The 27542-nt window shown below is 46.9% G+C and overlaps 1 protein-coding gene across 1 annotated transcript in view; it reads left to right on the plus strand.

Annotated features, from left to right (window-relative positions):
• The window catches only part of LOC142297466 (uncharacterized), a 194597-nt gene that overhangs the window by 103212 nt on the left and 63843 nt on the right, over positions 1 to 27542 (plus strand). The window contains exon 7 of the mRNA XM_075341692.1: positions 10367 to 12926. Within this exon, the coding sequence (XP_075197807.1) occupies positions 10367 to 12926 (2560 nt within the window). The remainder of the gene's footprint in view (positions 1 to 10366; positions 12927 to 27542) is intronic.

The following is a 27542-nucleotide window of genomic DNA, read 5'->3' on the forward strand; positions in this document are numbered from 1 at the left end:
AGAAATAAATGAAAAACTACCGCGCTGACTTGATGAGTGGGAAAAGGGAGTGAACGGGTGGACCTAAATTTAGGTATACAAATATGGAGACACAGCAGGGAATTGGTAAAGCTGATTTATTGTATAATAATTTAAGATAAACACAAGTTTTAAAATTAAGGATAAAAACAAAACAAAAAACCTGTGCATGGAGGTATTGTGGAGAGGGTCCTGGTGAGAAACTTAGGGACAGAAGGGGAGGCTCGGGGCCTGTTAGGAATACAAAATGACAGGAATGAATGCAGGTAACTGATAATAGGAATAATGAGGCTCGGGGTTGGATACTAATTACCTGGTGGTTATGAACACAATGAGGATGAAAATGTAGAATTTGTGAAAATGACAAGAGGAGGAGAGAACAACTTTTGGTGTTTCCCCTTTATGTAGGAACCTGTAAACCAAACTAAGTAGATTAGTCTGCTCCACAGTGTGGGGGCTTCCTAAAAGGGGTGGGGAATAGGGGAAAAACCTACCAGTGCCTTTTTTTTTTTTGTGCCTGTGTATTTGCTTTTGGAGGCCTGATAGATTGGGGATATTTAGGAAAATGTCCTAAAAATATTAGTAGATTGAAATTAGTACTAATAGATAAACCCCAGGAATACAAGTGTTAATGGTGGTGATAGAAAAATACCTGATGATATGAATGCTGTCTTTAGGATATAATATGTGTGCTGGTTTCAGCAACTACATAGGGTAGAGATTGAAGTTTCACCTGGTAAAAATGGTATAGGATATTGAAAGAGTATCAATGGAAATAATGTAAATAACCATATGGAAATAAGGGACGGTATAAAAAATTGGTAATAGTATTGTGTAATAAAAAAAAAAAATATATTAAAATTATTTTACCTGTCAGTGAGCACTGAGTTCAGCTGTTGAGAATTCAGGCTGCCTGATGAGGATGTGGAAGCTCAAGAGTTAGGGCGGCTTTGCACGTGAGATGTCGATGGGGTCAAATCGAAAGTGACGCACATCCGGCGTCGCAGTCGATATCGCAACGTGTAAAACCTTTTTGATACGATGAACGAGCGCAAAAGCGTCGTTATCGTATCATCGCTGCAGCCTCCGACATTTCCATAATGCCGGTGCAGGGACAGGTGCGATGTTGTTCCTCGCTCCTGCAGCAGCAAACATCGCTGTGTATGAAGCCGCAGGAGCGAGGATAATCACCTACCTGCCTCCTGGCTGCAATGAGAAGGACGGAGGTGGGCGGGATGTTTACATCCTGCTCATCTCCGCCCCTCCGCTTCAATTGGCCGCCTGCCGTGTGACGTTGCTGTGACGCCACACGACCCGCCCCCTTAGGAAGGAGGCGGGTCGCCGGCCAGAGGGACGTCGCCCGGCAGGTATGTGCGTGTGAAGCTGCCGTAGCGATAATAATCGCTACGGCAGCTTTCACTAGATATCGCACGTGCGACGGGGGCGGGACTATCGCTGCAGCATCGGTAACACATTGTTACCGATGTCGCAGCGTGCAAAGCCCGCCTTAACCTGCAACCTGACTAGCAGTTGCATTAGGTAATGGGAAACAGAGGGTGATGTACTCAAAGATAGTGAGGTCAGATAGCTGGTTGTAAGAGTCAGCTACTGTATAGTGAAAAAATATCACAGTCGGGCTGTCAGCAGGCGCCTTGCTAAGGGCAGTAATTGTCTTACCTAACTGGCTGGGATGTCCGTGGAAGCTGGTCCGTCAGGAGTGTCGCTGGGAGCTGCGTGGAGCGCGGCGTAACAGGCCGCCAAGCGGAAGTGGGTGGGAGGTCTCAGCCGGAAACTCTCCCGTCCAACTACCGTGAGCTCAGGGATGGGTGACGTCACTGTGGATAGTGGGAGGTTTAGCAAGCATGCACAGATACAAGGGCACTAAATCCGATGCGTTTCAAAGGACTGCAATCCTTCTTCCTCAGGGATAGTCCCAGAGTGTAAAATGTCTGCTTTATGTATCCTCCCAAAGTAAAAAAAAAAGGGAAACTTGTGTGTAAGTTTAAATTTTGTGGGGGGTGGGGAGGAAACTGTGTGTGTAAAGCCTGCTTTACATGTTGCAATTCGCATACGATATCGTATGCGATTTGCAACACCCCTATCGTATGTGCGGCACTTTCAATTTGTTGAACGTGCCGCACAAACGATTAACCCCTGTCACACGTACTTACCTTCCATACGACCTCGATGTGGGCGGGAACGTCCACTTCCTGGAGTGGGAGGGACGTTCGGCGTGACATCGACGTCACGCGGCAGCCGGCCAATAGATGCGGAGGGGCGGAGCTGAGCGGGGCGTAAACATCCCGCCCACCTTTTTCCTTTCGCATTGCTGGCCGGGAGCCGCAGATGCAGGTAAGATCTGTTCATTGTTCCCGGGGTGTCACACGCTGCGATGTGTGCTACCCCGGGTACGATGAACAATCTAACGTTCAATTCTAGAGAAATGAACGATGTGCGTGCGATGAACGTTTTAACGTTCAATCGCAATCGCACGTACCTTTCACACACTGCACTTACGACGTGACCCCGCCGACACATCGTAAGATACATTGCAGCGTGTAAAGCGGGCTTAAGTTTAAAGTTTTGGAAAAAAAAAAGGATAAAGAGAAACTACATGTGTAACTATGATGTGGAAATAATGTTTAGCTCATATTTGTACATCGTATATGTATATATAGATATGTCCATATATAGATTTAAGTTAGTAGGTATATCAGAAAAGGAAAAAATTATTCACAATATCAATATGAACCGCTAGTCAGGTTGCAGGTTAACCCTTGAGCTTCCACATCCTCATCAGGCAGCCTGAATTCTCAACAGCTGAACTCAGTGCTCCCTGACAAGTAAAATAATTTTAATATAATTTTTTTTTTTATTACACAATACTATTACCAATTTTTTATACCGTCCCTTATTTCCATATGGTTATTTATGTGATTACATCATTTCCATTGATACTCTTTCAATATCCTATACCATTTTTACCAGGTGAAACTTCAATCTCTATCCTATGTAGTTGCTGAAACCAGCACACATATTATATCCTAAAGACAGCATTCATATCATCAGGTATTTTTCTATCACCACCATTAACACTTGTATTCCTGGGGTTTATCTATTAGTACTAATTTCAATTTACTAATATTTTTAGGACATTTTCCTAAATATCGCCAATCCATCAGGCCTCCAAAAGCAAATACGCAGGCACTCAAAAGACCAGCACTGGTAGGTTTTCCCCCCTCCCCCACCTCTTTTTAGGAAGCCCCCACAATGTGGAGCAGACTGTCAGCACAGACTAATCTACTTTTCTTTGTCGCTCCATTGGGAGACCCAGACAATTGGGTGTATAGGCTATGCCTCCGGAGGCCGCACAAAGTATTACACTTAAAAGTGTTAAGCCCCTCCCCTTCTGCCTATACACCCCCCGTGCTCCCACGGGCTCCTCAGTTTTTTGCTTTGTGCGAAGGAGGTCAGACACGCACGCACAGCTCCACAGATTGGTCAGCAGCAGCTGCTGACCATGTCGGATGGAAGAAAAGTGGGCCCATATAGAGCCCCCAGCATGCTCCCTTCTCACCCCACTCTTGTCGGTGGTGTTGTAAGGTTGAGGTATCCATTGCGGGTACGGAGGCTGGAGCCCACATGCTGTTTTTCCTTCCCCATCCCCCTTAGGGCTCTGGTGGAAGTGGGATCCTATCGGTCTCCAGGCACTGAGACCGCGCTTCATCCACAACTCCTGTGGAGCCTGCTGGATAGGAGCCGGGTATCGTTCAGGGACATGGCCCTGCTACTTGGAGGTACTCTGTATCCCGGTGGGGACCGCGCACAGCAACACTCCAGCTTTGCTGGGTGTGCTAGTGCACCGGGGACCACGGCGCTGACCGGGTTAATATGTGCCATTACACACTCAGCGTTGCTGAGTGTGTTTATGTATAGGGACTGCCGCACTGACCGCCGCGGCCATGGAAACACTGCGGCGCGGCTGGGACTTGTAGTGCGCCGGGGACTTTCACGCCGGCCGCGCTTTTACGGCGGCCGCGTTTATTACTAGAGTCCCCGGCTTTTTGCGGCCTAGTTTCCTTTCCTCCCGCCCACAGCCCTGACAGGCAGGGGAAGGGCGGGACGCTGCACAGAACGAGCAGCACTGAGGGCTGGAGCATGCTTTGCATACTCCACCCCCCTCACTGTGCACAGTGCGGGCACCAGTTCCCGCACTTTCTGGGTCACGCCCACGGCTCCCTCCTCTCCTCAGGACGCCGGCAGCCATTCCTGTCAGCTCCTCGGACGCAGCAGAGGGGGACAAAGTCTGGGAGACCCAGGCAGGGACTCTGGTGGCCTCACAACCGCTTTAGGCGGGTGGTAAGCAGCACCTGTGGTGCTAGCCCCATTGTGCAGTAGTGTAACATTATATGTTTATGGTATATATGTTTTACACTGTATGGTGCACAGTTGATTTCTGGCTATATACCCTATTGTGTTACTCAGGGAAGATAATAGCATGGCGCCCACGAAAGGCAGGGGTGCCAAAACACAGGCTTATTATGTTGCCTGCGCCGCATGTACGACCCCGCTACCGGCAGGTTCCACTGACCCTCATTGTGTGCACTGTTCGGCCCCTGTGGCACTTACTCAGCCGGAGCCTCTGCTAAGAGGGGCCCAGGGGGAGCCACCTGCTAACACTGTTCAGGTGACGGGGACGGAGTTTGCAAAACTCTCTGAGACTATGGCTAAGATACTAGAAGCCTTGCAGTCCAGGCCGGTATCTCAGCACAGGGACTCTGTTGAATCTTTGTTCCCTGGCCCACCTCAGCTGGACCAACAATGTCCTCCCGGGGTATCTCATGGATCCCAGGCTGAGGGTTCTGACACAGACCCCAGCCCCAGACCGACTAAGCGAGCTCGCTTAGATTTTCCCTCGACATCATCATATTGTGCAGGGTCTCAGAGGGGGGAATCTCTGGTTGATGATGCGGAGACAGCTGATCAGGATTCTGATCCTGAGGCCGCTCTCAATCTTGATACTCCGGACGGGGACGCCATAGTGAACGACCTTATTGCGTCCATCAATCGTATGTTGGATATTTCTCCCTCAGCTCCTCCGGTGGAGGAGTCAGCTTCTCAGCAGGAGAAATTCCGTTTCAGGTTTCCCAAGCGTACACCGAGTATGTTTCTGGACCACTCTGATTTCAGAGAGGCAGTCCAGAATCACCATGCTTGTCCAGATAAGCGTTTTTCTAAGCGCCTTAAGGATACACGTTATCCTTTTCCCCCTGACGTGGTCAAAAGTTGGGCTCAGTGTCCCAAAGTGGATCCTCCAATCTCCAGACTGGCAGCTAGATCCATACTTGCAGTGGAAGATGGGGCTTCACTCAAAGATGCCACTGACAGGCAGATGGAGCTCTGGTTGAAATCCATCTATGAAGCTATCGGCGCTTCTTTTGCCCCAGCGTTCGCAGCCGTATGGGCGCTACAAGCTATCTCAGCAGGTCAAGCGCAAATTGACGCAGCCACACGCACGTCCGCGCCACAGGTGGCGTCCATAACCACTCAGACGTCGGCATTTGCGTCTTACGCTATTAATGCTGTCCTGGACTCTGCGAGCCGTACGGCGGTTGCAGCCGCCAATTCGGTGGTACTCCGCAGGGCCTTGTGGCTACGGGAATGGAAGGCAGATTCTGTTTCCAAAAAGCGCTTAACCAGTTTGCCAATTTCTGGCGACCGATTGTTTGGCGAGCGTTTGGATGAAATCATCAAACAATCCAAGGGAAAGGATACATCCTTACCCCAGCCCAAACCGAACATACCCCAACAGAGGAAGGGGCAGTCGAGGTTTCGGTCCTTTCGGGGCGCGGCAGGTCCCAATTCTCCTCGTCCAAAAGGCCTCAGAAAGATCAAAGGAACTCTGACGCATGGCGGTCTAAGTCATGTCCTAAAAAGGCCACCGGAGGTGCCGCTACCAAAGCGGCTTCCTCATGAATTTCGGCCTCCTCACTCCGCATCTTCGGTCGGTGGCAGGCTCTCCCGCTTTTGCGACGCCTGGCTGCCACGGGTAAAAGACCGTTGGGTGAGAGACATTCTGTCTCACGGTTACAAGATAGAGTTCACCTCTCGTCCCCCGACTCGATTCTTCAGGTCATCCCCGCCTCCCGAGCGAGCCGAGGCTCTTCTGCAGGCGCTGGGCACTCTGAAGGCAGAAGGAGTGGTGGTCCCTGTTCCTCTTCAGCAACAGGGCCACGGTTTTTACTCCAACTTGTTTGTGGTCCCAAAGAAGGACGGGTCTTTCCGTCCTGTCCTGGACCTGAAACTTCTCAACAAACACGTAAAGACCAGGCGGTTCCGGATGGAATCCCTCCGCTCCGTCATCGCCTCAATGTCCCAAGGAGATTTCCTTGCATCGATCGATATCAAAGATGCTTATCTCCACGTACCGATTGCCCCAGAGCACCAGCGCTTCTTGCGCTTCGCCATAGAAAACGAACACCTGCAGTTCGTGGCACTGCCGTTCGGCCTGGCAACAGCCCCACGGGTTTTCACCAAGGTTATGGCTACTGTAGTAGCGGTCCTCCACTCTCAGGGTCACTCGGTGATCCCTTACTTGGACGATCTCCTGATCAAGGCACCCTCTCAAGAGGCATGCCAACACAGCCTCGACGCTACCCTGGAGACTCTCCAGAGTTTCGGGTGGATCATCAATTTTCCAAAGTCAAATCTGACACCGGCCCAGTCGCTCACATACCTTGGCATGGAGTTTCATACCCTCTCAGCGATAGTGAAGCTTCCGCTGATCAAGCAGCGGTCACTACAGACAGGGGTACAATCTCTCCTTCAAGGCCAGTCACACCCCTTGAGGCGCCTCATGCACTTCCTGGGGAAGATGGTGGCAGCAATGGAGGCAGTTCCTTTTGCGCAGTTTCACCTGCGTCCTCTTCAATGGGACATCCTACGCAAATGGGACAGGAAGCCGACGTCCCTCAACAGGAACGTCTCCCTCTCTCAGGCGACCAAAGCTTCCCTTCGGTGGTGGCTTCTTCCCACTTCATTATCGAAGGGGAAATCCTTCCTACCCCCATCCTGGGAGGTGGTCACGACGGACGCGAGTCTGTCAGGGTGGGGAGCGGTTTTTCTCCACCACAGGGCTCAGGGTACGTGGACCCAGCAAGAGTCCTCGCTTCAGATCAATGTTCTGGAAATACGGGCAGTGTATCTTGCCCTGAAAGCGTTCCAGCAGTGGCTGGAAGGCAAGCAGATCAGAATTCAGTCGGACAATTCCACAGCGGTGGCATACATCAACCACCAAGGCGGCACACGCAGTCGGCAAGCCTTCCAGGAAGTCCGGCGGATTTTGATGTGGGTGGAAGCCACGGCCTCCACCATCTCTGCAGTTCACATTCCAGGCGTGGAAAACTGGGAAGCAGATTATCTCAGTCGCCAGGGCATGGACGCAGGGGAATCGTCCCTTCACCCGGACGTGTTTCAGGAGATCTGTTGCCGCTGGGGGGTGCCGGACGTCGACCTCATGGCGTCCCGGCACAACAACAAGGTACCGACGTTCATGGCACGGTCTCAAGATCCCAGAGCTCTGGCGGCAGACGCCTTAGTTCAGGATTGGTCGCAGTTTCAACTCCCTTATGTGTTTCCTCCGCTGGCACTGTTGCCCAGAGTGTTACGCAAGATCAGGGCCGACTGCCACCGCGTCATCCTCGTCGCTCCAGACTGGCCGAGGCGGTCGTGGTACCCGGATCTGTGGCATCTCACGGTCGGCCAACCGTGGGCACTACCAGACCGACCAGACTTGCTATCTCAAGGGCCGTTTTTCCATCTGAATTCTGCGGCCCTCAACCTGACTGTGTGGCCATTGAGTCCTGGATCCTAGCGTCTTCAGGGTTATCTCAAGACGTCAGTGCCACTATGAGACAGGCTAGGAAACCAACGTCCGCCAAGATCTACCACAGGACGTGGAAAATTTTCCTGTCGTGGTGCTCTGCTCAGGGTTTTTCTCCCTGGCCTTTTGCCTTGCCCACTTTTCTGTCCTTCCTTCAATCTGGACTGGAAAAGGGTTTGTCGCTCGGCTCCCTTAAGGGACAAGTCTCAGCGCTCTCTGTGTTTTTCCAGAAGCGCCTAGCCAGACTTCCACAGGTACGCACGTTCCTGCAGGGGGTTTGTCACATCGTTCCTCCTTACAAGCGGCCGTTAGAACCCTGGGATCTGAACAGGGTGCTGATGGTTCTTCAGAAACCACCATTCGAGCCAATGAGAGATATTTCTCTCTCACGCCTTTCGCAGAAAGTGGTTTTTCTAGTAGCAGTCACTTCACTTCGGAGAGTGTCTGAGCTAGCAGCGCTGTCATGCAAAGCCCCTTTCCTGGTTTTTCACCAGGACAAGGTGGTTCTGCGTCCGGTTCCGGAATTTCTCCCTAAGGTGGTATCCCCCTTTCATCTCAATCAGGATATCTCCTTACCTTCTTTTTGTCCTCATCCAGTTCACCAATGTGAAAAGGATTTGCACTTGTTAGATCTGGTGAGAGCACTCAGACTCTACATTTCTCGTACGGCGCCCCTGCGCCGCTCGGATGCACTCTTTGTCCTTGTCGCTGGCCAGCGTAAAGGGTCACAGGCTTCCAAATCAACCTTGGCTCGGTGGATCAAGGAGCCAATTCTCGAAGCCTACCGTTCGGCTGGGCTTCCGGTTCCCTCATGGCTGAAGGCCCATTCTACCAGAGCCGTGGGCGCGTCCTGGGCTTTGAGGCACCAGGCTACGGCTCAGCAGGTGTGTCAGGCGGCTACCTGGTCGAGCCTGCACACTTTCACGAAACACTATCAGGTGCATACCTATGCTTCGGCGGATGCCAGCCTAGGTAGACGACTCCTTCAGGCGGCGGTTGCCCACCTGTAGGAAGAGGCCGTTTTACGGCTCTCTTACGAGGTATTATTTTACCCACCCAGGGACTGCTTTTGGACGTCCCAATTGTCTGGGTCTCCCAATGGAGCGACAAAGAAGAAGGGAATTTTGTTTACTTACCGTAAATTCCTTTTCTTCTAGCTCCAATTGGGAGACCCAGCGCCCGCCCCTGTTTTTTTGTGTACACATGTTGTTCATGTTGAATGGTTTCAGTTCTCCGATATTCCTTCGGATTGAAGTTACTTTAAACCAGTTTATAATTCATTTTCCTCCTTCTTGCTTTTGCACCAAAACTGAGGAGCCCGTGGGAGCACGGGGGGTGTATAGGCAGAAGGGGAGGGGCTTAACACTTTTAAGTGTAATACTTTGTGCGGCCTCCGGAGGCATAGCCTATACACCCAATTGTCTGGGTCTCCCAATTGGAGCTAGAAGAAAAGGAATTTACGGTAAGTAAACAAAATTCCCTTCATTTTGGTTTACAGGTTCCTACATAAAGGGGAAACACCAAAAGTTGTTCTCTCCTCCTCTTGTCATTTTCACAAATTCTACATTTTCATCCTCATTGTGTTTATAACCACCAGGTAATTAGTATTCAACCCCGAGCCTCAGTATTCCTCTTATCAGTTACCTGCATTCATTCCTGTCATTTTGTATTCCTAACAGGCCCCGAGCCTCCCCTTCTGTCCCTACGTTCCTCACCAGGACCCTCTCCACAATACCTCCACGCAGAGGTTTTTTGTTTTGTTTTTATCCTTAATTTTAAAACTTGTGTTTTATCTTAAATTATTATACAATAAATCAGCTTTACCAATTCCCTGCTGTGTCTCCATATTTGTATACCTGAATTTAGGTCCACCTATTCACTCCCTTTTCCCACTCATCCAGTCAGCGCGGTAGTTTTTCATTTATTTGTCTCTTAATTTTTGCCAGAGTTGTGTATATGGCCTGGTACCTGCCTGCTGGGGCATAGGGCTTTATTTGCAGTGGGATGAAGTTTTCCCTACAGGTAATTTTGATTCTAGTGATTACAGGGGAGGCTGAAGCGCTAGCTCTGATATACTGACATTTTTGCAGGCCTGGCTGGCGCTTGTTGATCACGGGCAGTAATATATGATGTATTTTCTCTGCTTTTTATGTCAGCAAGTTTTTTGATTTTGTTGTGATTCTTTATTATTTTTGTATGGTTAATTTAGTTACTATTTATGTTTTATATATGTCGTGATGTTCTATTGAATCAACCATGAGATTTTAAATGATATACCATTAAAAAAAATTTTTTTTATCAACTTTCTTGTATGCTTCTCTGTGTAACATTTACTTTTGAGTTTAAATACTGTTACTCTTTCATACTGTTGTATCTTGATGTATTAATAGAAATGTTTGAAAATTTGTCTAAGCTGTGATTTAAAAAAAATAAATAAATAATGAAATCTATTTTTATCTCCAACAGAAAATCTAAATGATCATTCTGGAGGAAATGTCATGTTATCACTAAAATGTAATGTAAAAGATGAAGATAACTTGTGTCAGTCCTCAGAAAAAAACCTCACAACGATCGATGTACATCAAGAAGATCCTGTTAAATATAAGAGAAATCAGACAAGAGAGAAGCCGTACTCATGTGCAGACTGCGGGAAATGTTTTAAAGTAAAATTAAATCTTGTTACTCATCAAAGAATTCACACAGGGGAGAAGCTGTATTCATGTTCAGAATGTAAGAAATATTTTTCAAACAAACATCATCTTATTAGACATCAAAGAATTCACACAGGAGAGAAGCAGTTCTCATGTTCAGAATGTGGGATACATTTTGCAAACAAATCAAATCTTGTTGAACATGAGAAAAGTCACAAAAATGAGATGTTGCGTTCATGTTCAGAATGTGGTAAATGTTTTTCAAACAAATATTATCTTATTAGACATCAAAGAATTCACACAGGAGAGAAGCCGTTTTTATGTTCAAAATGTGGGAAATGTTTTTCAAAAAAATCTAACCTTGTTAAACATCAGAGAATTCACACAGGAAAGAAGCTGTTTACATGTTCAGAATGTGGGAAATGTTTTCTAAATAGATCAGCTCTTGTTAGACATGTGAGCATTCACACAGGAGAGAAACCGTATTCATGTTCAGAATGTGGGAAATGTTTTATTATAAAAGCACTTCTTGTTACACATAAGAGAATTCACACAGGAGAGAAGCCGTATTCATGTCTCATATGTCAGAAACGTTTTGCAGATAAATCAAGGCTTATTAAACATGGGATGGTTCACACACTAGTAAAGCCGTATTCATGTTCAGAATGTGGCAAATGTTTTAAAGAAAAATCAAATCTTATTTTGCATAAAAGACGTCACACAGGAGAGAAGCCATATTCATGTTCAGAATGTGGGAAAAGTTTTTTTGCAAAATGTGATCTTGTGCGACATGAGCGAATTCATACAGGAGAGAAGCCGTATTCATGTTCAGAATGTGGGAAATGTTTTTCACTCAAATTTCTTTTTATGAGACATCAGAGACTTCATACAGGAGAAAAGCCGTTTTCATATTCAGAATGTGGAAAAGGTTTTATAGATAAATTAGATATTTCTAAACATGAAAATATTCACAAACTGAAGCCATATTTATGTTCAGAATGTGGAAAATGTTTTCTATATAAACTAGCTCTTGTTACACATGTGAGAATTCATACAGGAGAGAAGCCATATTCATGTTCAGAATGTGAGAAATGTTTTATTACAAAAGCACGTCTTGTTATACATCAGAGAATTCACACAGGAGAGAAGCCGTATTCATGTTCAGTATGTCAGAAACGTTTTGCAGAAAAATCAAGCCTTATTAGACATGAGAACGTTCACACAGAAAAGCCGTATTCATGTTCAGAATGTGGGAAATGTTTTAAAGAAAAATCAAATCTTATTCAGCATAAAATACGTCACACAGGAGAGAAGCCATATTCATGTTCAGAATGTGGGAAATGTTTTATTACAAAAGGACATCTTGTTATACATCAGAGAATTCACACAGGAGAGAGGCCATATTCATGTTCAGAATGTGAGAAATGTTTTATTAGAAAAGCACATCTTGTTATACATCAGAGAATTCACACAGGAGAGAGGCCATATTCATGTTCAGAATGTGGCAAATGTTTTAAAGAAAAATCAAATCTTATTCAGCATAAAAGATGTCACACAGGAGAGAAGCCGTATTCATGTTCAGAATGTGGGAAAAGTTTTATTGTAAAAAATGCTCTTGTGCGTCATGAGCGAATTCATACAGGAGAGAAGGCATATTCATGTTCAGAATTTGGGAAACAGTTTAAAGAAAAGTCAAACATTGTTACACATGAGAGAAGTCACACTGGAGAGAAGCCGTATTCATGTTCCAAATGTCATAAAGTTTTTAAACATAAATCAAGTCTGACTGCACATGAGAGAATTCACACAGGAAAAACATATTCATGTTCTGAATGTGGAAAATGTTTTTTGAATAAAGCAAATCTTCTTTCTCATGTGAAAATTCACACAGGAGAGAAGACATATTCATGTTCAGAATGTGGGAAACAGTTTAATACTGAAGCCCTGGTAAGTGATCATCAAAGAGATCACACTGGAGAGAAGCCATTTACATGTAGCGAATGTGGGATATGTTTTATATATGAATCAAGTCTTCTCAGACATAAGAAAGTTCACAAAGGAGAAAAGCCATATTCATGTTCAGAATGTGGGAAACAGTTTAATACTGAAGCCCTGCTAAGTGATCATCAAAGAGATCATACTAGAGAGACGCCATTTACATGTAGTGAATGTGGGATATGTTTTATATGTGAATCAAGTCTTCTCAGACATAAGAAAGTTCACAATCAGAGTGTGGAAAATTTTTCTTTAAACAAATCATTTAAGGTAAGAAGTTACACAGTAGAGAAGCCATATTCATGCTCCGAATGTGGAAAATGCTTTATTAGCAAAGACAAACTTAATGCTCATCAGACAAGTCACACACAGGGGAAGATGTTTTGATATTTAATATGAATAATGTTTTACAAAGATTTGTTTCTGGATGGCGTTCCCTCTTCCAGAAATCATGTGCTTTACAGAAACAAACCCACTCAGATTTTCAGTTACGAATCTTTCTACTACAAATCTGCATATGAATATTTTCTCCTCCGCTCCTGATTCTATGTTGTGTCTTTAGTGAGAGCTACCCTAGCTGATGTCTTATGACTTAATAATTGTTTCATAAAAACTGTACATGTCTTCCTTTTAGCAATGATCTGTAGAGACAACCTGCTGGTGCTTTTGTCTGATATGTTTATTTTTTATCAGTTTACTAAATAAATAAGATGTCTACATGTTAAAAGGGTATTCCGAGTTGAAGTATTTCCCAATTATTTACTGCATAGGGTAACTGTTACACTAGCGAATGCAGACCCAGTGCGCCATAGACCGGGCTTACTCTGGAAAGCATGACTAAGAGCCTACTGGGTTTTCACCCCGAGCCTCTGATGATGAGGATGGATTTTGCAGCTGTTAGACACCAGGTGCCACTCCAGGACAGTCTCTGATATGTCAGCAGCTGACCCAAAGGTCAGGGATGCAAGTATAGAGGGCAGGCAGGATGGAGCAGGTAGTGAAGGCTGACCGGACGGAGTACATTCAGGAAACAAGAGACAGGCATAACGGGTACAAATCCTGGAGACGGACCTGCCAAACAGGTTCTGCTTCAGGACACAGGCAGGACGAGTCAGGAACTAAGAGAATGGGCAGACAGCAGACTGGAGTACTGATGGGATCAGACAATCCAGAAACCTAATTGCTCAGGCACCTCCCTACAGGGGAATGTGCCTTAAATACCCAGTGCCTCTCAGCACTAGGCTGAAGAACACTTTCTGAGTGTGCGCTTATGCCCTAAGGACGTTGCCAAGAGACCTGTGCAACGGGTGCAGCCCCGGGAGCATGGGAAAAGCAGGAGCAGAGGAGCGAGCAGGCTAGGTGTGGTGGTGAGTATATCAATATTGCTGCCGAGAGCTTGAGAAGAAATCCCTGGAAGGAATTGTGTATGTGTAACGAAGCAGGAAGCTTCAATTTGTGTGACACTGTGTTGATCCGCCTGGTAACTTCAAAAGGACCAATGATGCATGGACCCAACTTGTAAAATGGCACATTGAGACAAATATGTTTCAAGGAGAGCCATACCTTATCCCCAGGATGGAAGTGAAGTGAATCTCTGTGCCTCTTGTCAGCATGTTCCTTCATCCATTTGAACGATTTCTTAAGAGAGGTTTTAGTGTGGTTGCAAATTTTAGTGAAATGCCTAGTAAGAACATCGGCTTCAGGGATATCAGAGGTGATTTTCACAGGAAGAGGTATGTTAGGCTGTTGACCAGACAACGAAGAAAGCTTGTGTGATTGTTGTCAGAGAACTCTGCCCAAGTCAGCAGCTTAGCCCAGTCATCTTGGGGCGCATTCATGAAATACCGCAGAAAAGTCGTAAGAATCTGGTTGACCCGCTCTAACTGGCTATTGGACAGAGGATGGTAAGCAGATGAAAAAATCCAATGACTCATCCAAAAGTTTACACGCAGCCCCCCTTAACCCCTTCATGACCGGCCGATTTTGCGCTGTTTTTTTTTTTGCCATTCTTCTGAGAGACCTCTTTTTTAATTTTCAGTCAATATGGTCATGTGAGGGCTTGTTTTTTGCGGAACGAGCTGTACTTTTAAACACAACCATAAGTTTTACCATATAGTGTACTGGAAAACGGCAAAAAAATTCCAATTGCGGAAAAATTGCAAAAAAAGTGCAATAGCACTACTGTTTTTGAGATATTTTATTTGCTGTGTTCACTATATCATAAAACTGACATGTCACTGTGATGCCTCAGGTGGGTGCGAGCTCTTAGACACCAAACATGAATAGCTTTACTTTTATCTAAGGGGGTTAAAAAAATCAGAAGTTTGTCCAAAAAAAGTGACGTACGTTTTACGCCATATTCCGTGACCCATAGCGTTCTCAATTTTCGAGATCTATGGCTCAGTGATGGTTTATCTTTTGCGCCTCGAGCTGATATTTTTTTTTTATGGTACCATTTATGCACAGATGCTACGTTTTGATCGCCTGTTATTGCATTTAGCACAATTTGTTGTTACCAAAACCCGTAATTTTGGGGTTTGGAATTTTTTTGCCGCTATGCCATTTACCGATCAGATTAATTGATTTTATATTTTGATAGATCGGGCATTTCTGAATGCGGCGCTACCAAATGTGTATATAATTTTTATTTTTTTAACCCTTTTAATTTTCAATGGGATGAAAGGGGGGGTGATTTGAACTTTTAGGTTTTTTTGTTTTTTAATTTTATAACTTTTTTTTAACTTTTTTTTTATTTTACTAGGTCCCCTAGGGAACTACATGGATCAGCTGTCTGATCGCTCTGCCATATCTGCTGATCACAACTACACAGCTGAGAACAGCAGATATGCTCATTACCTGTCTCAATTAGCTCTCGGCTGTGTGAGGCAGGAGTGAGTCATGTGAGCTACAGGAGTCATCACATGACTCTGTGCTACCATGACAACTACCAGAAGTCACGTGACTTCCGGTATCGGCCGGTGAGTAAATGTTTACCACCAATGCGATTATAATGGCGCTGTCACATATTGACAGCGCCATTTAAGGGGATAAAAGGCACGGGCGGATAACTATTCCGCTCGTGCCTGGCAGGAACATCTTCGCTGGTTTCATCAGCTGAGATGTGCGCCGAACGCTGCAAGCTGCTTGCAGCAGACCGCGGGCAGTAACACTATGACCGCTAGCATGTAAGATTACTGCCCACGGTCATTAAGGGGTTAATCTGAACATGAACTTAATACCTCTATTAGACACAATGTGAAGAGGGAGACTGGAGACAGAAGATATGCTGAATGAATTCTCTTGCCAGCATGGGAGCCGAAGGAAGACCACACAGTGGAACAAAATGAACTATCTTTGAGAAGTGATCCACTACTACTCAGATGTCAGAGCACCCAGAGAACACCGTTAAATCCATAATAAAATCCATAGATATATGCTGCCAGTGAGCCGAATGAACAGGAAGTGGTAGGCCTATTTTAGACCCATGGTATGGTTTTAATATTAGAGAGTGTAGGTACTATCCCAACTGGGTACACCTTGTCGTTTGGTGGGATAGCTGTATGCTTTTTTGATCAAAAACAGTGTTTACTAAGTACCCTATGTTTATATGCACTATGCTTTTATTTAGTTACAGCAGGGTATGTTTTCACAATTTTTCCCTTGGCTTCTCTTTGTCTTATGGCCAGTGTGAACATGAGCTCACAAGCTCCATGTATACCATCTCATACTCCAGCTCACTTTTTTGGGGTTTTTTGTTTTTAGGAAGTGGTAGTAGCAGACCAGATGGCCACTGCTTTTGAGTCTTCTTCTGAGCGCTAGATGAATGGCCAACGGTAATATCGGGAGATGAGTTGAGTGGTCTTTTATTGCCATATATGGTCAGCCATCTTAGACAAGTGAACCCACAACATAACTTGTTCGCTGAACAAAAATGGTGAATCAAAGCAAGAAAAGAAGTGAATCCACAACATAACTTGCTTTTGATGAGACTCCTCTACAAAAGTCTTCCCAAGGTGAATTTGAGACAAGTCCACTGGAGTCAAGGTAATTATCTTGGTTGTCTCAATGATATCTTGGAGCTCTTCCTGGTTGGGAGGTGAGACCTAAAGAGGGAATCCACCTTGATGTTCTTGTTCGCTGAACAAAAATGGGCAATAAAATAAAAGCAATAAAAAATAGGTACTATCTAGCTTGTCGTAGATTCAGCCTCTTCAGTTAGGCAAGGTTCCGTGTGACCAGTATAAATGATAACTGAATGACTTGCCCCACCACTCCTCTAAGTCCATTTTAATTGCCAACAATTCTTGATCCCCAATAGAATAGTTGCCTTCAGGAGCAGAGAAGGCCTTGGATAAAAAAAAGAAATCACTGGAAACCATTCGACCGGAAGAAGACCTTTGCTCTTTAGTGCCACGTCAGCCCCAGAATACGAAGCCTCCACCTTCAGGAAGAATGATTTATTAACTTCGGCCTATGAAGCATGGGAACAGAGGAGAAGACCTATTTTAAGAGGGAAAAAAGCAGTCTCGGCCTTCTGAGTCTAAATCTTCAGATTTGATCCCTTGGGGATTGTGAAGACACGGCCCTGTTCAATGTCTGTCAGGGGTTAATGTTCTTAATTTGGCCAGACATGGATCCATTTTGTGTGGTAACTCGTGTTTGTTAAGTCATTGTTTTCTACGGGACTCATAAGAGCCTTCCATTGTCTGAAGTTGTGTATTGCTAATTTAATCTAAATTCCCCTCAGCCTCTCTGTCTACCTCACTCAGAGAAGAATTATATAGGAGAATTAACTATTCAAATTGGAATGCTACCCAATAAGAGCACAGCCTTATTCCACCAATCCAGTAAGACCACAATACCCTGGGATGAGTGCCCAGGAGATATAAAAAGGGACTGCTTGAGTCACCAAGGTGTTCTTTTGCTATATGGCTTCAATCTAAGGGTTTCGGTCCCGGTTGGAAGTCCTTTACCCAGCCCACGCTCTTAGGCATCAGTTAGGAGTCAGAAACTGGATTATATTATGCAGGAGCAGTGTCAAGGATTCTAGAATTCGGCTGGAAGAAACCCAGGTTGGAACAATTTGGTTAGCTGGCTACAGACTTTGCTGTGCTTGTGAAGCTTCCTATGCTTGTCACTATCCTATTGCCGGTGGGTACATGCCGAAAGAAGGGTGCTGCTGGTTTGGGATATGTGGCCCTGGAAGCTCTGAAAGCACAAATATTTTAATCCCTGGTGAACCAGCGGAAGGGTGAGACTCTGTTGCCTGTTACATCGTGTGATTTGCATGGTGATTTTGTGTAATACGCCTTTGACTGCTGGAGATCCAATAAAATCTATTGTGGTTCCCGCACCTTGTGTTGCTGAGTAGTATTCTGCCCACGGGTATGGAGTTTGGGTGTTCAGTTGGGATGAGCCCTGGTCCATATGGTCTAAAGGCGGCCGGACCAGCAGACGAGAGCACCCACTGACTCCTGTGTCTCCACAGGGATCACTTCTGAAATCAGACATGAAAAATGAGGGATAAACTCGCAGCAGTTGTTGGCAAATCCTAAGGACCGTTCTATTGTTTTTATGCCAGAAGAACAAGGCCATTTCAGAATTCCTGGATACATGTTCAGTCCAGTATCCAATATTATTTAGCCTAAGAAGGGGAGAGAGGACTACTCAAATACAAGCTTCTCGAACTTGACATATAGTCTATTCTCCCAGCGTCGTTGCAGGATATTGCGAACAATCCCCATATGGGTAGGTATATCACCACACAAATATAGGAGATCTCTGAAGATATCTTTCCGAACTCTTAGAAAACAGCTGGGGTATTACTGAACCTCAAGGACATAATATGGTATTCATAGTGACTATTCCAGGTGTTGAAAGCAGTCTTCCACTAGTCTACCTTGCGAATACCGATTAAGTTGTAAGCCCTTGTAAGATCAAGCTTGGTGTAGATATTCGCTGCTCTTACAACGTGATGAACCAGCCAGGGGGTTCAGGCAGACATCCCACCACTGCCACCAATATGTGATGAAACAGCCGGGGGTGTCACGCAGACACCCCTCCGCTGTCCAGCAATCTGTTAATCTGTGACAGACCCATATCCTTGCAGACCCACACTGATGTCTCTTAATATGTTGGAGCCATGCGATAAGGCCTTATCCCTTCCGCCAACATTTGACGTTCCGCACCCTCAAGGGGTATGTAAGGTCAGCTTGGCACAGGGTTACACTGACACTTCCTGTCCATGCGGGCACAGGGAGGCATGGGGAGAGAGACTGAGTGGGCTGCGCTACACATCACTCATTCACAAACCCGTCAGGCTGACAGACCCTTTCACTAGCTACAGTGAACACAAGGCCGGCCAGCCAGATAGTCTGCCACCAGTTCCTCGTTAGATATAAGCCTGGTCAATTAGCATGATTATTTTGGGCCAGAAACCAGCCTAGGTAGCATGTTATACTAAATCAAGCGCACGGACATGGGATTTGTGGATTGAGATAAAAGAACAGCTCAGGATTAAGGTAGCTTCACACACAGCGAAATCACTGCTGAGTCACAGATTTTGTGATGCAACAACGACCTCGCCAGCGATCTCCCTACGTTCGACACATAGCAGCAACCAGGCCCCTGCTGTGAGATCGCTGGTTGTGTCAGCATGGCCTGGACCATTTTTTGATCGTCAAGGTCTTGCTGGGCAGAATGCATTGGTGTGTTTGATGCCTTATCAACGACCTCGTTGACGACTCAGAGCTCAGACACGTACCACCGAGATTGTTATACAGGTCGCTACGGTTGCTGTATCGTTGCTGCGTCGTTGGGAAGATCTGACTGTTTGACATCTCACCAGCGACCACGTAGCGACTTACCAGCGAGCTTTATCAGGTCGTATCATTGTCGGGATTGCTGGAAAGTCATTAAATGTGACGGGTACTATAACATAATCTATTTAATCACATTAACTCCTTAAGAACAAAGCCAGTTTTGTACGTAACCCCTTCACCCCCCGGCTACTAAAACACCCTAATGACCGGGCCATTTTTTGCAATTCTGACCAGTATCACTTCGGCAGGTTATAACTCTGGAACGCTTCAATGGATCCCAGTGATTCTGACCTTGTTTTTTCATGACATATTGTACTTCATGTCAGTGGTAAATTTAGGCCGATATTTCTTTGCATTTATTTGTGAAAATTTTGCCATTTTCAAACTTAGAAATTTTATGCCCATAAATCCGAGAGTTATGTCACACAAAATAGTTACTAAATAACATTTCCCACTTGTCTACTTTACACCAGCTCAATTTTCGAAACAAAATTTTATTTTGTTAGGTTGATAGAAGAGTTCCAAATTCATCAGCAAATATTAATTTTTCTAATAAAATTGACAAAACCGTTTTTTAGGGACCACATCACATTTGAAGTGACTTTGAGAGGCCTAGGTGACAGAAAAAAAACAAAAGTGATAACATTTTAAAAACTCCACCCCTCGATTTGTTCAAAACCATAGCCAAGAAGTTTATTAACCCTTTAGGTGCTTCACAGGAACCAAAGCAGTGTGGAAGGAAAAAATGAAAAATTTTCTTTTTTTTTGCAAAAAAAAAGTTACTTTAGCCATAAAATTTTGCATTTTCACAAGGGTGTCAGGAAAAAATGCACCATAACATTTATTGTGCAATTTCTCCTGTGTACACTGATACCTCATATGTGGTGGAAATCAATTGTTTGGGCACACGGCAGGGCTCAGAAGGAAAGGAGCGCCATTCGAATTTATGAAAGCAAAATTAGCTGGAATCATTAGCGGATGCCATGTAAGGTTTGGAGACCCCCTGAGGTGCCTAAACAATGGAGCTCCCTCACAAGTGACCCCATTTTGAAAACTAGACCCCTCAGGGAATTTATCAAAATTTTTGGTTAGCCCCTTGAAATGCCACATGTAGATGTGTACTGACCGCTTTGAACCCGCAGGTGCTTCAGTGAATTTTATAATGTTGCACTGTGAAAATGAAAAAATAAATTTTTACCACAAAAATGTTCTCTTAGTTTCTGTTTTTTTCATTTTTACAAGGGCAACAGGATAAAATGGACCTCAAAATGTGTTGGGCAATTTCTCCTGAGTATTCTGATACCCCATATGTGGGGGGAAACCACTGTTTAGGTGCACGACAGGGCTCGGACGGCAAAAAGCGCCATTTGAATTTTTAAACGCAAAATTGTCTAGAATCGTTAGCGGACACCATGTTGCGTTTGAAGAGCTTCTGATGTTCCTAAACAGTGGAAACCACCAATACATGTGACCTCCCGCCAACCTATCTGTGGGACATTGTGTAGGGTGTGTGGAAAAAAAAAAAAGAACTTTGTGTGTGAATCTATTTTCTTTGAGTAGAAAAAAACCTAGAAAGAAAAAGAGAAAATAGAAAGGAGATTCAAATTTGGTAACATAAAAAAAAACCATACTAAACGGATGTCAGTAAAAAACAAAAAAAGTCATGCCCAAAATTGAGCACGGATCAGCGCTCAGCGACTTGCAGGACGCACGGACGGACGGATGGGGTGCAAAAAGTGATGGGGAGATGACAGACAAAAAAAAAATGCTGACCCAAATAGCGCACGATGCCAATCTGTGATGTGCATCACAGATCGGAGGCTGCAGGCGTTACGGACGGATGGGGTGCAGAAAGGGATGGGGGATGATGGACAAAATAAAATACAATTATACTCACATTACCAGGAAGATCACTAATGTACCCCACATGGTAATAATGCATCAGTTGTGCGCTCTAGATCGTAAAATTGCCCCTTTAAAAATATTATTGCCCTTGGCAAGTGCCCTAGAAAAGTGTCCACATTTTGTCCCTGGAATGTAATAATGCCCCCAGTGTGTCTGTGACGGTCACAATACCCTGCCTGCCCCTATAACAATAATGCTTCTTAAGTGTCCACTACTTCTCATTTAACAATGTCTCCTGAGTCTCCCAGGTACAGCTCCCTATACACAGTATGATGGGCTCCATCGCTCTCTATACAGAGAATAATGGGCCCACAGCTCTCTATATACTGTATGATGTCCCCACAGCTCCCCTATACACAGTGTAATGAGCCCACAGCTCCCCTATACAGAGTATGATGTCCCCACAGCTCCCCTATACAGAGTATGATGTCCCCACAGCTCCCCTATACACAGTATGATGGGCTCACAGCTCCCTATACACAGTGTAATGAGCTCACAGCTCCCCTATACAGAGTATGATGTCCCCACAGCTCCCCTATACAGAGTATGATGTCCCCACAGCTCCCCTATACACAGTATGATGGGCCCACAGCTCCCCTATACACAGTGTAATGAGCCAACAGCTCCCTATACACAGTGTAATGAGCCCACAGCTCCCCTATACAGAGTATGATGTCCCCACAGCTCCCCTATACACAGTGTAATGAGCCCACAGCTCCCCTATACAGAGTATGATGTCCCCACAGCTCCCCTATACACAGTGTAATGAGCCCACAGCTCCCTATACACAGTATGATGGGCCCACAGCTCCCTATACAGTGTAATGAGCCCATAACTCCCCTATACACAGTATCATGGCCCACAGCTCCCGTATATACATTATAATGGGCCCATAACGCCCCTATACACTGTATGATGTCCCTACAGCTCCCTATACAGTGTAATGAGCCCACAGCTCCCTATACAATGTAATGAGCCCACAGCTCCATATACAAAGTGTAATGGGCCCACAGCTTCCATATACAAAGTGTAATGGGCCCACAGCTCCATATACAAAGTGTAATGGGCCCACAGCTTCCATATACACAGTATGATGGGCCCACAGCTCCCCTATATACATTATAATGGGCCCACAGCTCCCCTATAAACATTATAATGGGCCAATAGCTCCCCCATATACATTATATGGGCCCACAACTCCCTTATACACAGTTTAATGGGCCCACACCTCCCCTATACACAGTATGATGCCCCCACAGCGCCTCTATACAGAGTGTAATGTGCCCACACATCCCCTATACACAGTATGATTGGCCCACACTACATGTTATCAGGCCCTTATAATAAATATTATTATTATTTATTATTATTATAGCGCCATTTATTCCATGGCGCTTTACAAGTGAAAGAGGGTATACGTACAACAATCATTAACAGTACATAACAGACTGGTATAGGAGGAGAGAGGACCCTGCCCACGAGGGCTCACAGTCTACAGGAGGAGAGAGGACCCTGCCCGCGAGGGCTCACAGTCTACAGGAGGAGAGTGGACCCTGCCCGCGAGGGCTCACAGTCTACAGGAAGAGAGAGGACCCTGCCCGCGAGGGCTCACAGTCTACAGGAGGAGAGAGGACCCTGCCCGCGAGGCCTCACAGTCTACAGGAGGAGAGAGGACCCTGTCCGCGAGGGCTCACAGTCTACAGGAGGAGAGAGGACCCTGCCCGCAAGGGCTCACAGTCTACAGGAGGAGAGAGGACCCTGCCCGCGAGGGCTCACAGTCTACAGGAGGAGAGAGGACCCTGCCCGCGAGGGCTCACAGTCTACAGGAGGAGAGAGGTCCCTGCCCGCGAGGGATCACAGTCTACAGGAAGAGAGAGGACCCTGCCCGCGAGGGCTCACAGTCTACAGGAGGAGAGAGGTCCCTGCCCGCGAGGCCTCACAGTCTACAGGAGGAGAGAGGACCCTGCCCGCGAGGGCTCACAGTCTACAGGAGGAGAGAGGACCCTGCCCGCGAGGGCTCACAGTCTACAGGAGGAGAGAGGACCCTGCCCGCGAGGGCTCACAGTCTACAGGGAATGGGTGATGGTACAATAGGTGAGGACAGAGCTGGTCGCGCAGTGGTATTCTGGACTGAGGGCTATTGTAGGTTGTAGGCTTGTTGGAAGAGGTGGGTCTTGAGGTCCTCTTGAAGCTTTCCATGGTAGGGGAGAGTCTGATGTGATGAGGTAGAGCATTCCAGAGTATGGGGGAGGCACGGGAGAAATCTTGTACGCGATTGTGGGAAGAGGAGATGAGAGAGGAGCAGAGAAGGAGATCTTGTGAGGATCTGAGGTTGCGTGCAGGTAGGTACCGGGAGACTAGGTCACAGATGTAGGGAGGAGACAGGTTGTGCATGGCTTTGTATGTCATGGTTAATGTTTTGAACTGGAGTCGTTGGGTGGGAAGCCAGTGAAGGGATTGGCAGAGTGGCGAGGCTGGGGAGTAGCGAGGGGAGAGGTGGATTAAGCGGGCCACAGAGTTTAGGATAGATTGGAGGGGTGAAGAGTGTTGGAAGGTAGGCCAGAGAGCAGGAGGTTGCAGTAGTCAAGGCGGGAGGGCAATAATGAGGGCAATGATGAGGGCAATAAATAGCCCCCCTTCCCCACACACACATCCCCTCAGTACATACATGTGATTAGGCCCTTATAATATACAGCCCCAATCCCCCACCCACACACATATCCCCTCAGTACATACATTTGATCGGGTTTTTATAATATACAGCCCCCATCCCTCCTCCACACACATCCCCCTCAGTATATACATGTGATCAGGCCTTTATAATATACAGCTCCTTGCCCCAACACACACATCCCCTCAGTACATACAGTACATGTGATCAAGCCTTTATAATATACATCCCCTCAGTACATACATGTGATCAAGCCTTTATAATATACATCCCCTCAGTACATACATGTGATCAAGCCTTTATAATATACATCCCCTCAGTACATACATGTGATGAAGCCTTTATAATATACATCCCCTCAGTACATACATGTGATCAAGCCTTTATAATATACATCCCCTCAGTACATACATGTGATCAAGCCTTTATAATATACATCCCCTCAGTACATACATGTGATGAAGCCTTTATAATATACAGCCCCCCCCCAGACATCCCCTCAGTACATACATTATCAGGCCCCCACACTGCCCCTTGTCACCACAGTAAATCTCCCCCCTCCCCCACTGCACACAATCTTAGATCCTCTCTGCCTGTTAGGCCCTGTGCCCACGGGAGCTTGCTCCTGCGGATTTTGCCGCGGAAAACCTGTGGATTTATTTGCATTTTCCAGATAAATCCACAGGTTTCAGCAAGTACAGACACTCCCCATGTTACCCTATGGGACACGAGGAGTGTCTGTGTCCATGCTGCGGAATGTGCGGCTGCGGAATATGCTGCGGATATCCCGCAGCCGCTCATAACTGCATGTCAATTATTCCTGCGGAATTACCTGTAGAAATCCCGTCTTTCCACTATGGAGATAGAGGCTTAACTGCTATGGTCCCATACTTACCTGCCTTCATAGCAGACACCCGGTCACTTTCTTCCGATTCAGAGGACGGTAGTGGAGCTAGGAGCGGGAAGGTGGACATGGGCGGGGCCTGCATGAGCTCCGGTCATGTGACAGACAGAGCTAGTGCAGGCCCGCCCACCTTCTCCTGCACAGTGCAGATGCTGACAGACACGGCCGCCAGAAAGTGAAGTGCTGCGTGATGGAGGTAAGTATGAACTCCACGATCACTCCAGCACTTGTTCTGCATTAAGGCTGCATTGCCCAAGCTATGGTACTGTATCCTCAATGCAGAATGCCCGCAGTATATCCGCAGGAAATTCCACAATACAACCGCAGCATGGAAACAGACAAAAGTTGTGCTGCAGATTTCTGGGAGCTCCTGCGGAATGTCCTGTGGATATAACCGCAGGACACTTCCCAGAGCAGCCCAGAGCTCTGTGTGCAGCATAGGGAATTGTCGCGGGCGGCGGGGCGCTGCGCTCGCTAACGCTCGGGTCCGGCACTGCTGCTCGGTGGCTCGAGTGGTAGGCCGGATCCAGGGACTCGAGCGGCGCTCCTCGCCCGTGAGTGAAAAGGGGGTGGTTTATTTGGGGATTTAGTCCGTGATGCCACCCACGGGTTGTGGTGAAGATGGGCACCACCGCTGCTGGTGACGGGGATCCCGGGAGCGATGTTAGGGAGTGTCGCGGGCGGGGAGGGCGCTATGCTCACCACGCTCAGGTCCGGCGCTGCTAGGAAACCCCAGAGGTTCCGGTCGCTAACGGATTTGACCTGTTTAACGGCGACTCCAAGCCTGGTCGGGGTCCGCAGGCCCTGCCTGTTTGTGCTGGCTTCTCTTCGCTCCCCGGTTCGGTACTGGCGGGCCACCGCCCGACCCCGGTCCTACGGTTCCGCATCGATCTGCCTCTCCTGCAGACGGCCACCACCGTCTGCCAACCTTGCTCTTGGTGCCCAGGCCACGTACCCGGACACGGTCAGTCTGCTCCTCTACTACCACTTCACTCCTTCTCCTTCACTCTCCCTAACGGAAAACATTATTTACAAACCCACCAGTTCGTGGTGGCCTGCAAGTTCTTGGCCATTGTTCATGAGTAGTTCCTCATGCAGACGGTAAACACAAAGGGTCCCTCCGGGGACAACTTGCCGGCAATGGCCGGGATAATCACTTTAGATAATCTGGTGAAGAACTCGGTTTTGATTTGCTTTGATTCACTCACATATTTACACAATCAACAGGTTGCACCCCTAAACGTCGGTTTCCATATACCTAAGTGGGGGCCTACCTAGGTTGGAGCGTGTGGACCTTCGGGGCCCAATGTCAGTAGTAACAGGCGAGGGGACAGAGGAGACAACCGGTTCTTCTTCCCGTATATCGTGTGGGCCAGGCGGAGATCCAGGGGAACTAGGTATAGGTGCAGCCCTGGGCACTGGTTCACTGGCGTTTACTTCCGTCTCCTTTTCCTCCACGGGTTGTGGGAACGTTATCACCGGAATAATCACCGCGCCATTCTGTGTAGGCCAGTCCGTTGGGAAATCACCCATCACTGTGTGGATCACCTCTTTTCCTTTCTCCCCGGTTGGTCTGGGGGCCAGTACTTCAGCTGCCACCCTCAATGGAGGTGGGCACCTCTTCAGGTGGTCTCTGGAAACCGTGGCCGAAGTCTTCCCCTGGTCACGACTAATCTGGTAGGCCTTCTCATTCTCCCATTCAGTGGGTTGTATGACATACGGGGTTTTCTCCCACTGGTCATCAAGCTTATGGGTTCTTCTTTTCCGTTTTAGCACTACATCCCCAGGCTTAAAGGGACCAGCTGGAGCCCGCCTGTTGAAGCACTGTTCTTGCTGTTCCCGGCTCCGGCACAGGTTCTTTTCTACGTATTCCTGGACCTGTCGGTACTGCGCTCTCCGCCGAGTGTCCCAGTCAGCAGTCGAAGGAAGGGCTTCTGGAGCTTCCAAGTCCATTTCTAGGTCCACCGGCAGCCGGCCCGGTCGGGCCCTCATCAGATACGCTGGTGTGCATTTAGTAGAACTACAGGGAATGTTATTGTACATGTCTAGCAGGTCAGGCAGCTTTTCTGGCCACAGATTCCGCTCTTCTAACGGTAGCGTCTTAAGGAGGTCCAGAACCAGATGGTTCATCTTCTCACACATGCCATTTGTCTGGGCATGGTATGGCGTGGTCCGAATCTTCTTACAGCCATATAATTGGCAGAATTCTTGAAACACCTCCGCTTCGAAAGCCGGGCCCTGATCGGTAAGCACCCTCTCCGGGTACCCGTGCGGTCGGCAAAAGTAGGCCTGGAACGCTCTAGCTGCAGTACGGCCAGTCAAATCTTTGACTGGGACAACCACCATGAATCTTGAATAGTGGTCTACGATGGTCAGGGCGTAGGTGTACCCACTTCGGCTGGGGGTGAGCTTGACGTGGTCCAGAGCGACCAACTCCAGCGGTTGATGGGTAATGATTGGTCGTAGAGGGGCCTTCTGGCTGGCATCGTCCCTTCTTCTCAGTGCTCAGGGACCACACTCTCGGCACCAGGCCTCTACAGACTCCCGCATCCCACTCCAATAGAACCGCTCTCTCAACAGCATCTTCAGCTTCTTCCACCCAAAGTGCCCGGCACCGTCATGGTAAGCTTGTAGAACTGTGGGCACGTTAGCCTGGGGGACCACCAACTGGCGAACCTTCTCATGAGTCTTTGGG

The sequence above is a fragment of the Anomaloglossus baeobatrachus genome, chromosome 3, assembly GCF_048569485.1.
Source record: "Anomaloglossus baeobatrachus isolate aAnoBae1 chromosome 3, aAnoBae1.hap1, whole genome shotgun sequence".
In the NCBI taxonomy this organism is placed as follows: Eukaryota; Metazoa; Chordata; class Amphibia; order Anura; family Aromobatidae; genus Anomaloglossus; species Anomaloglossus baeobatrachus.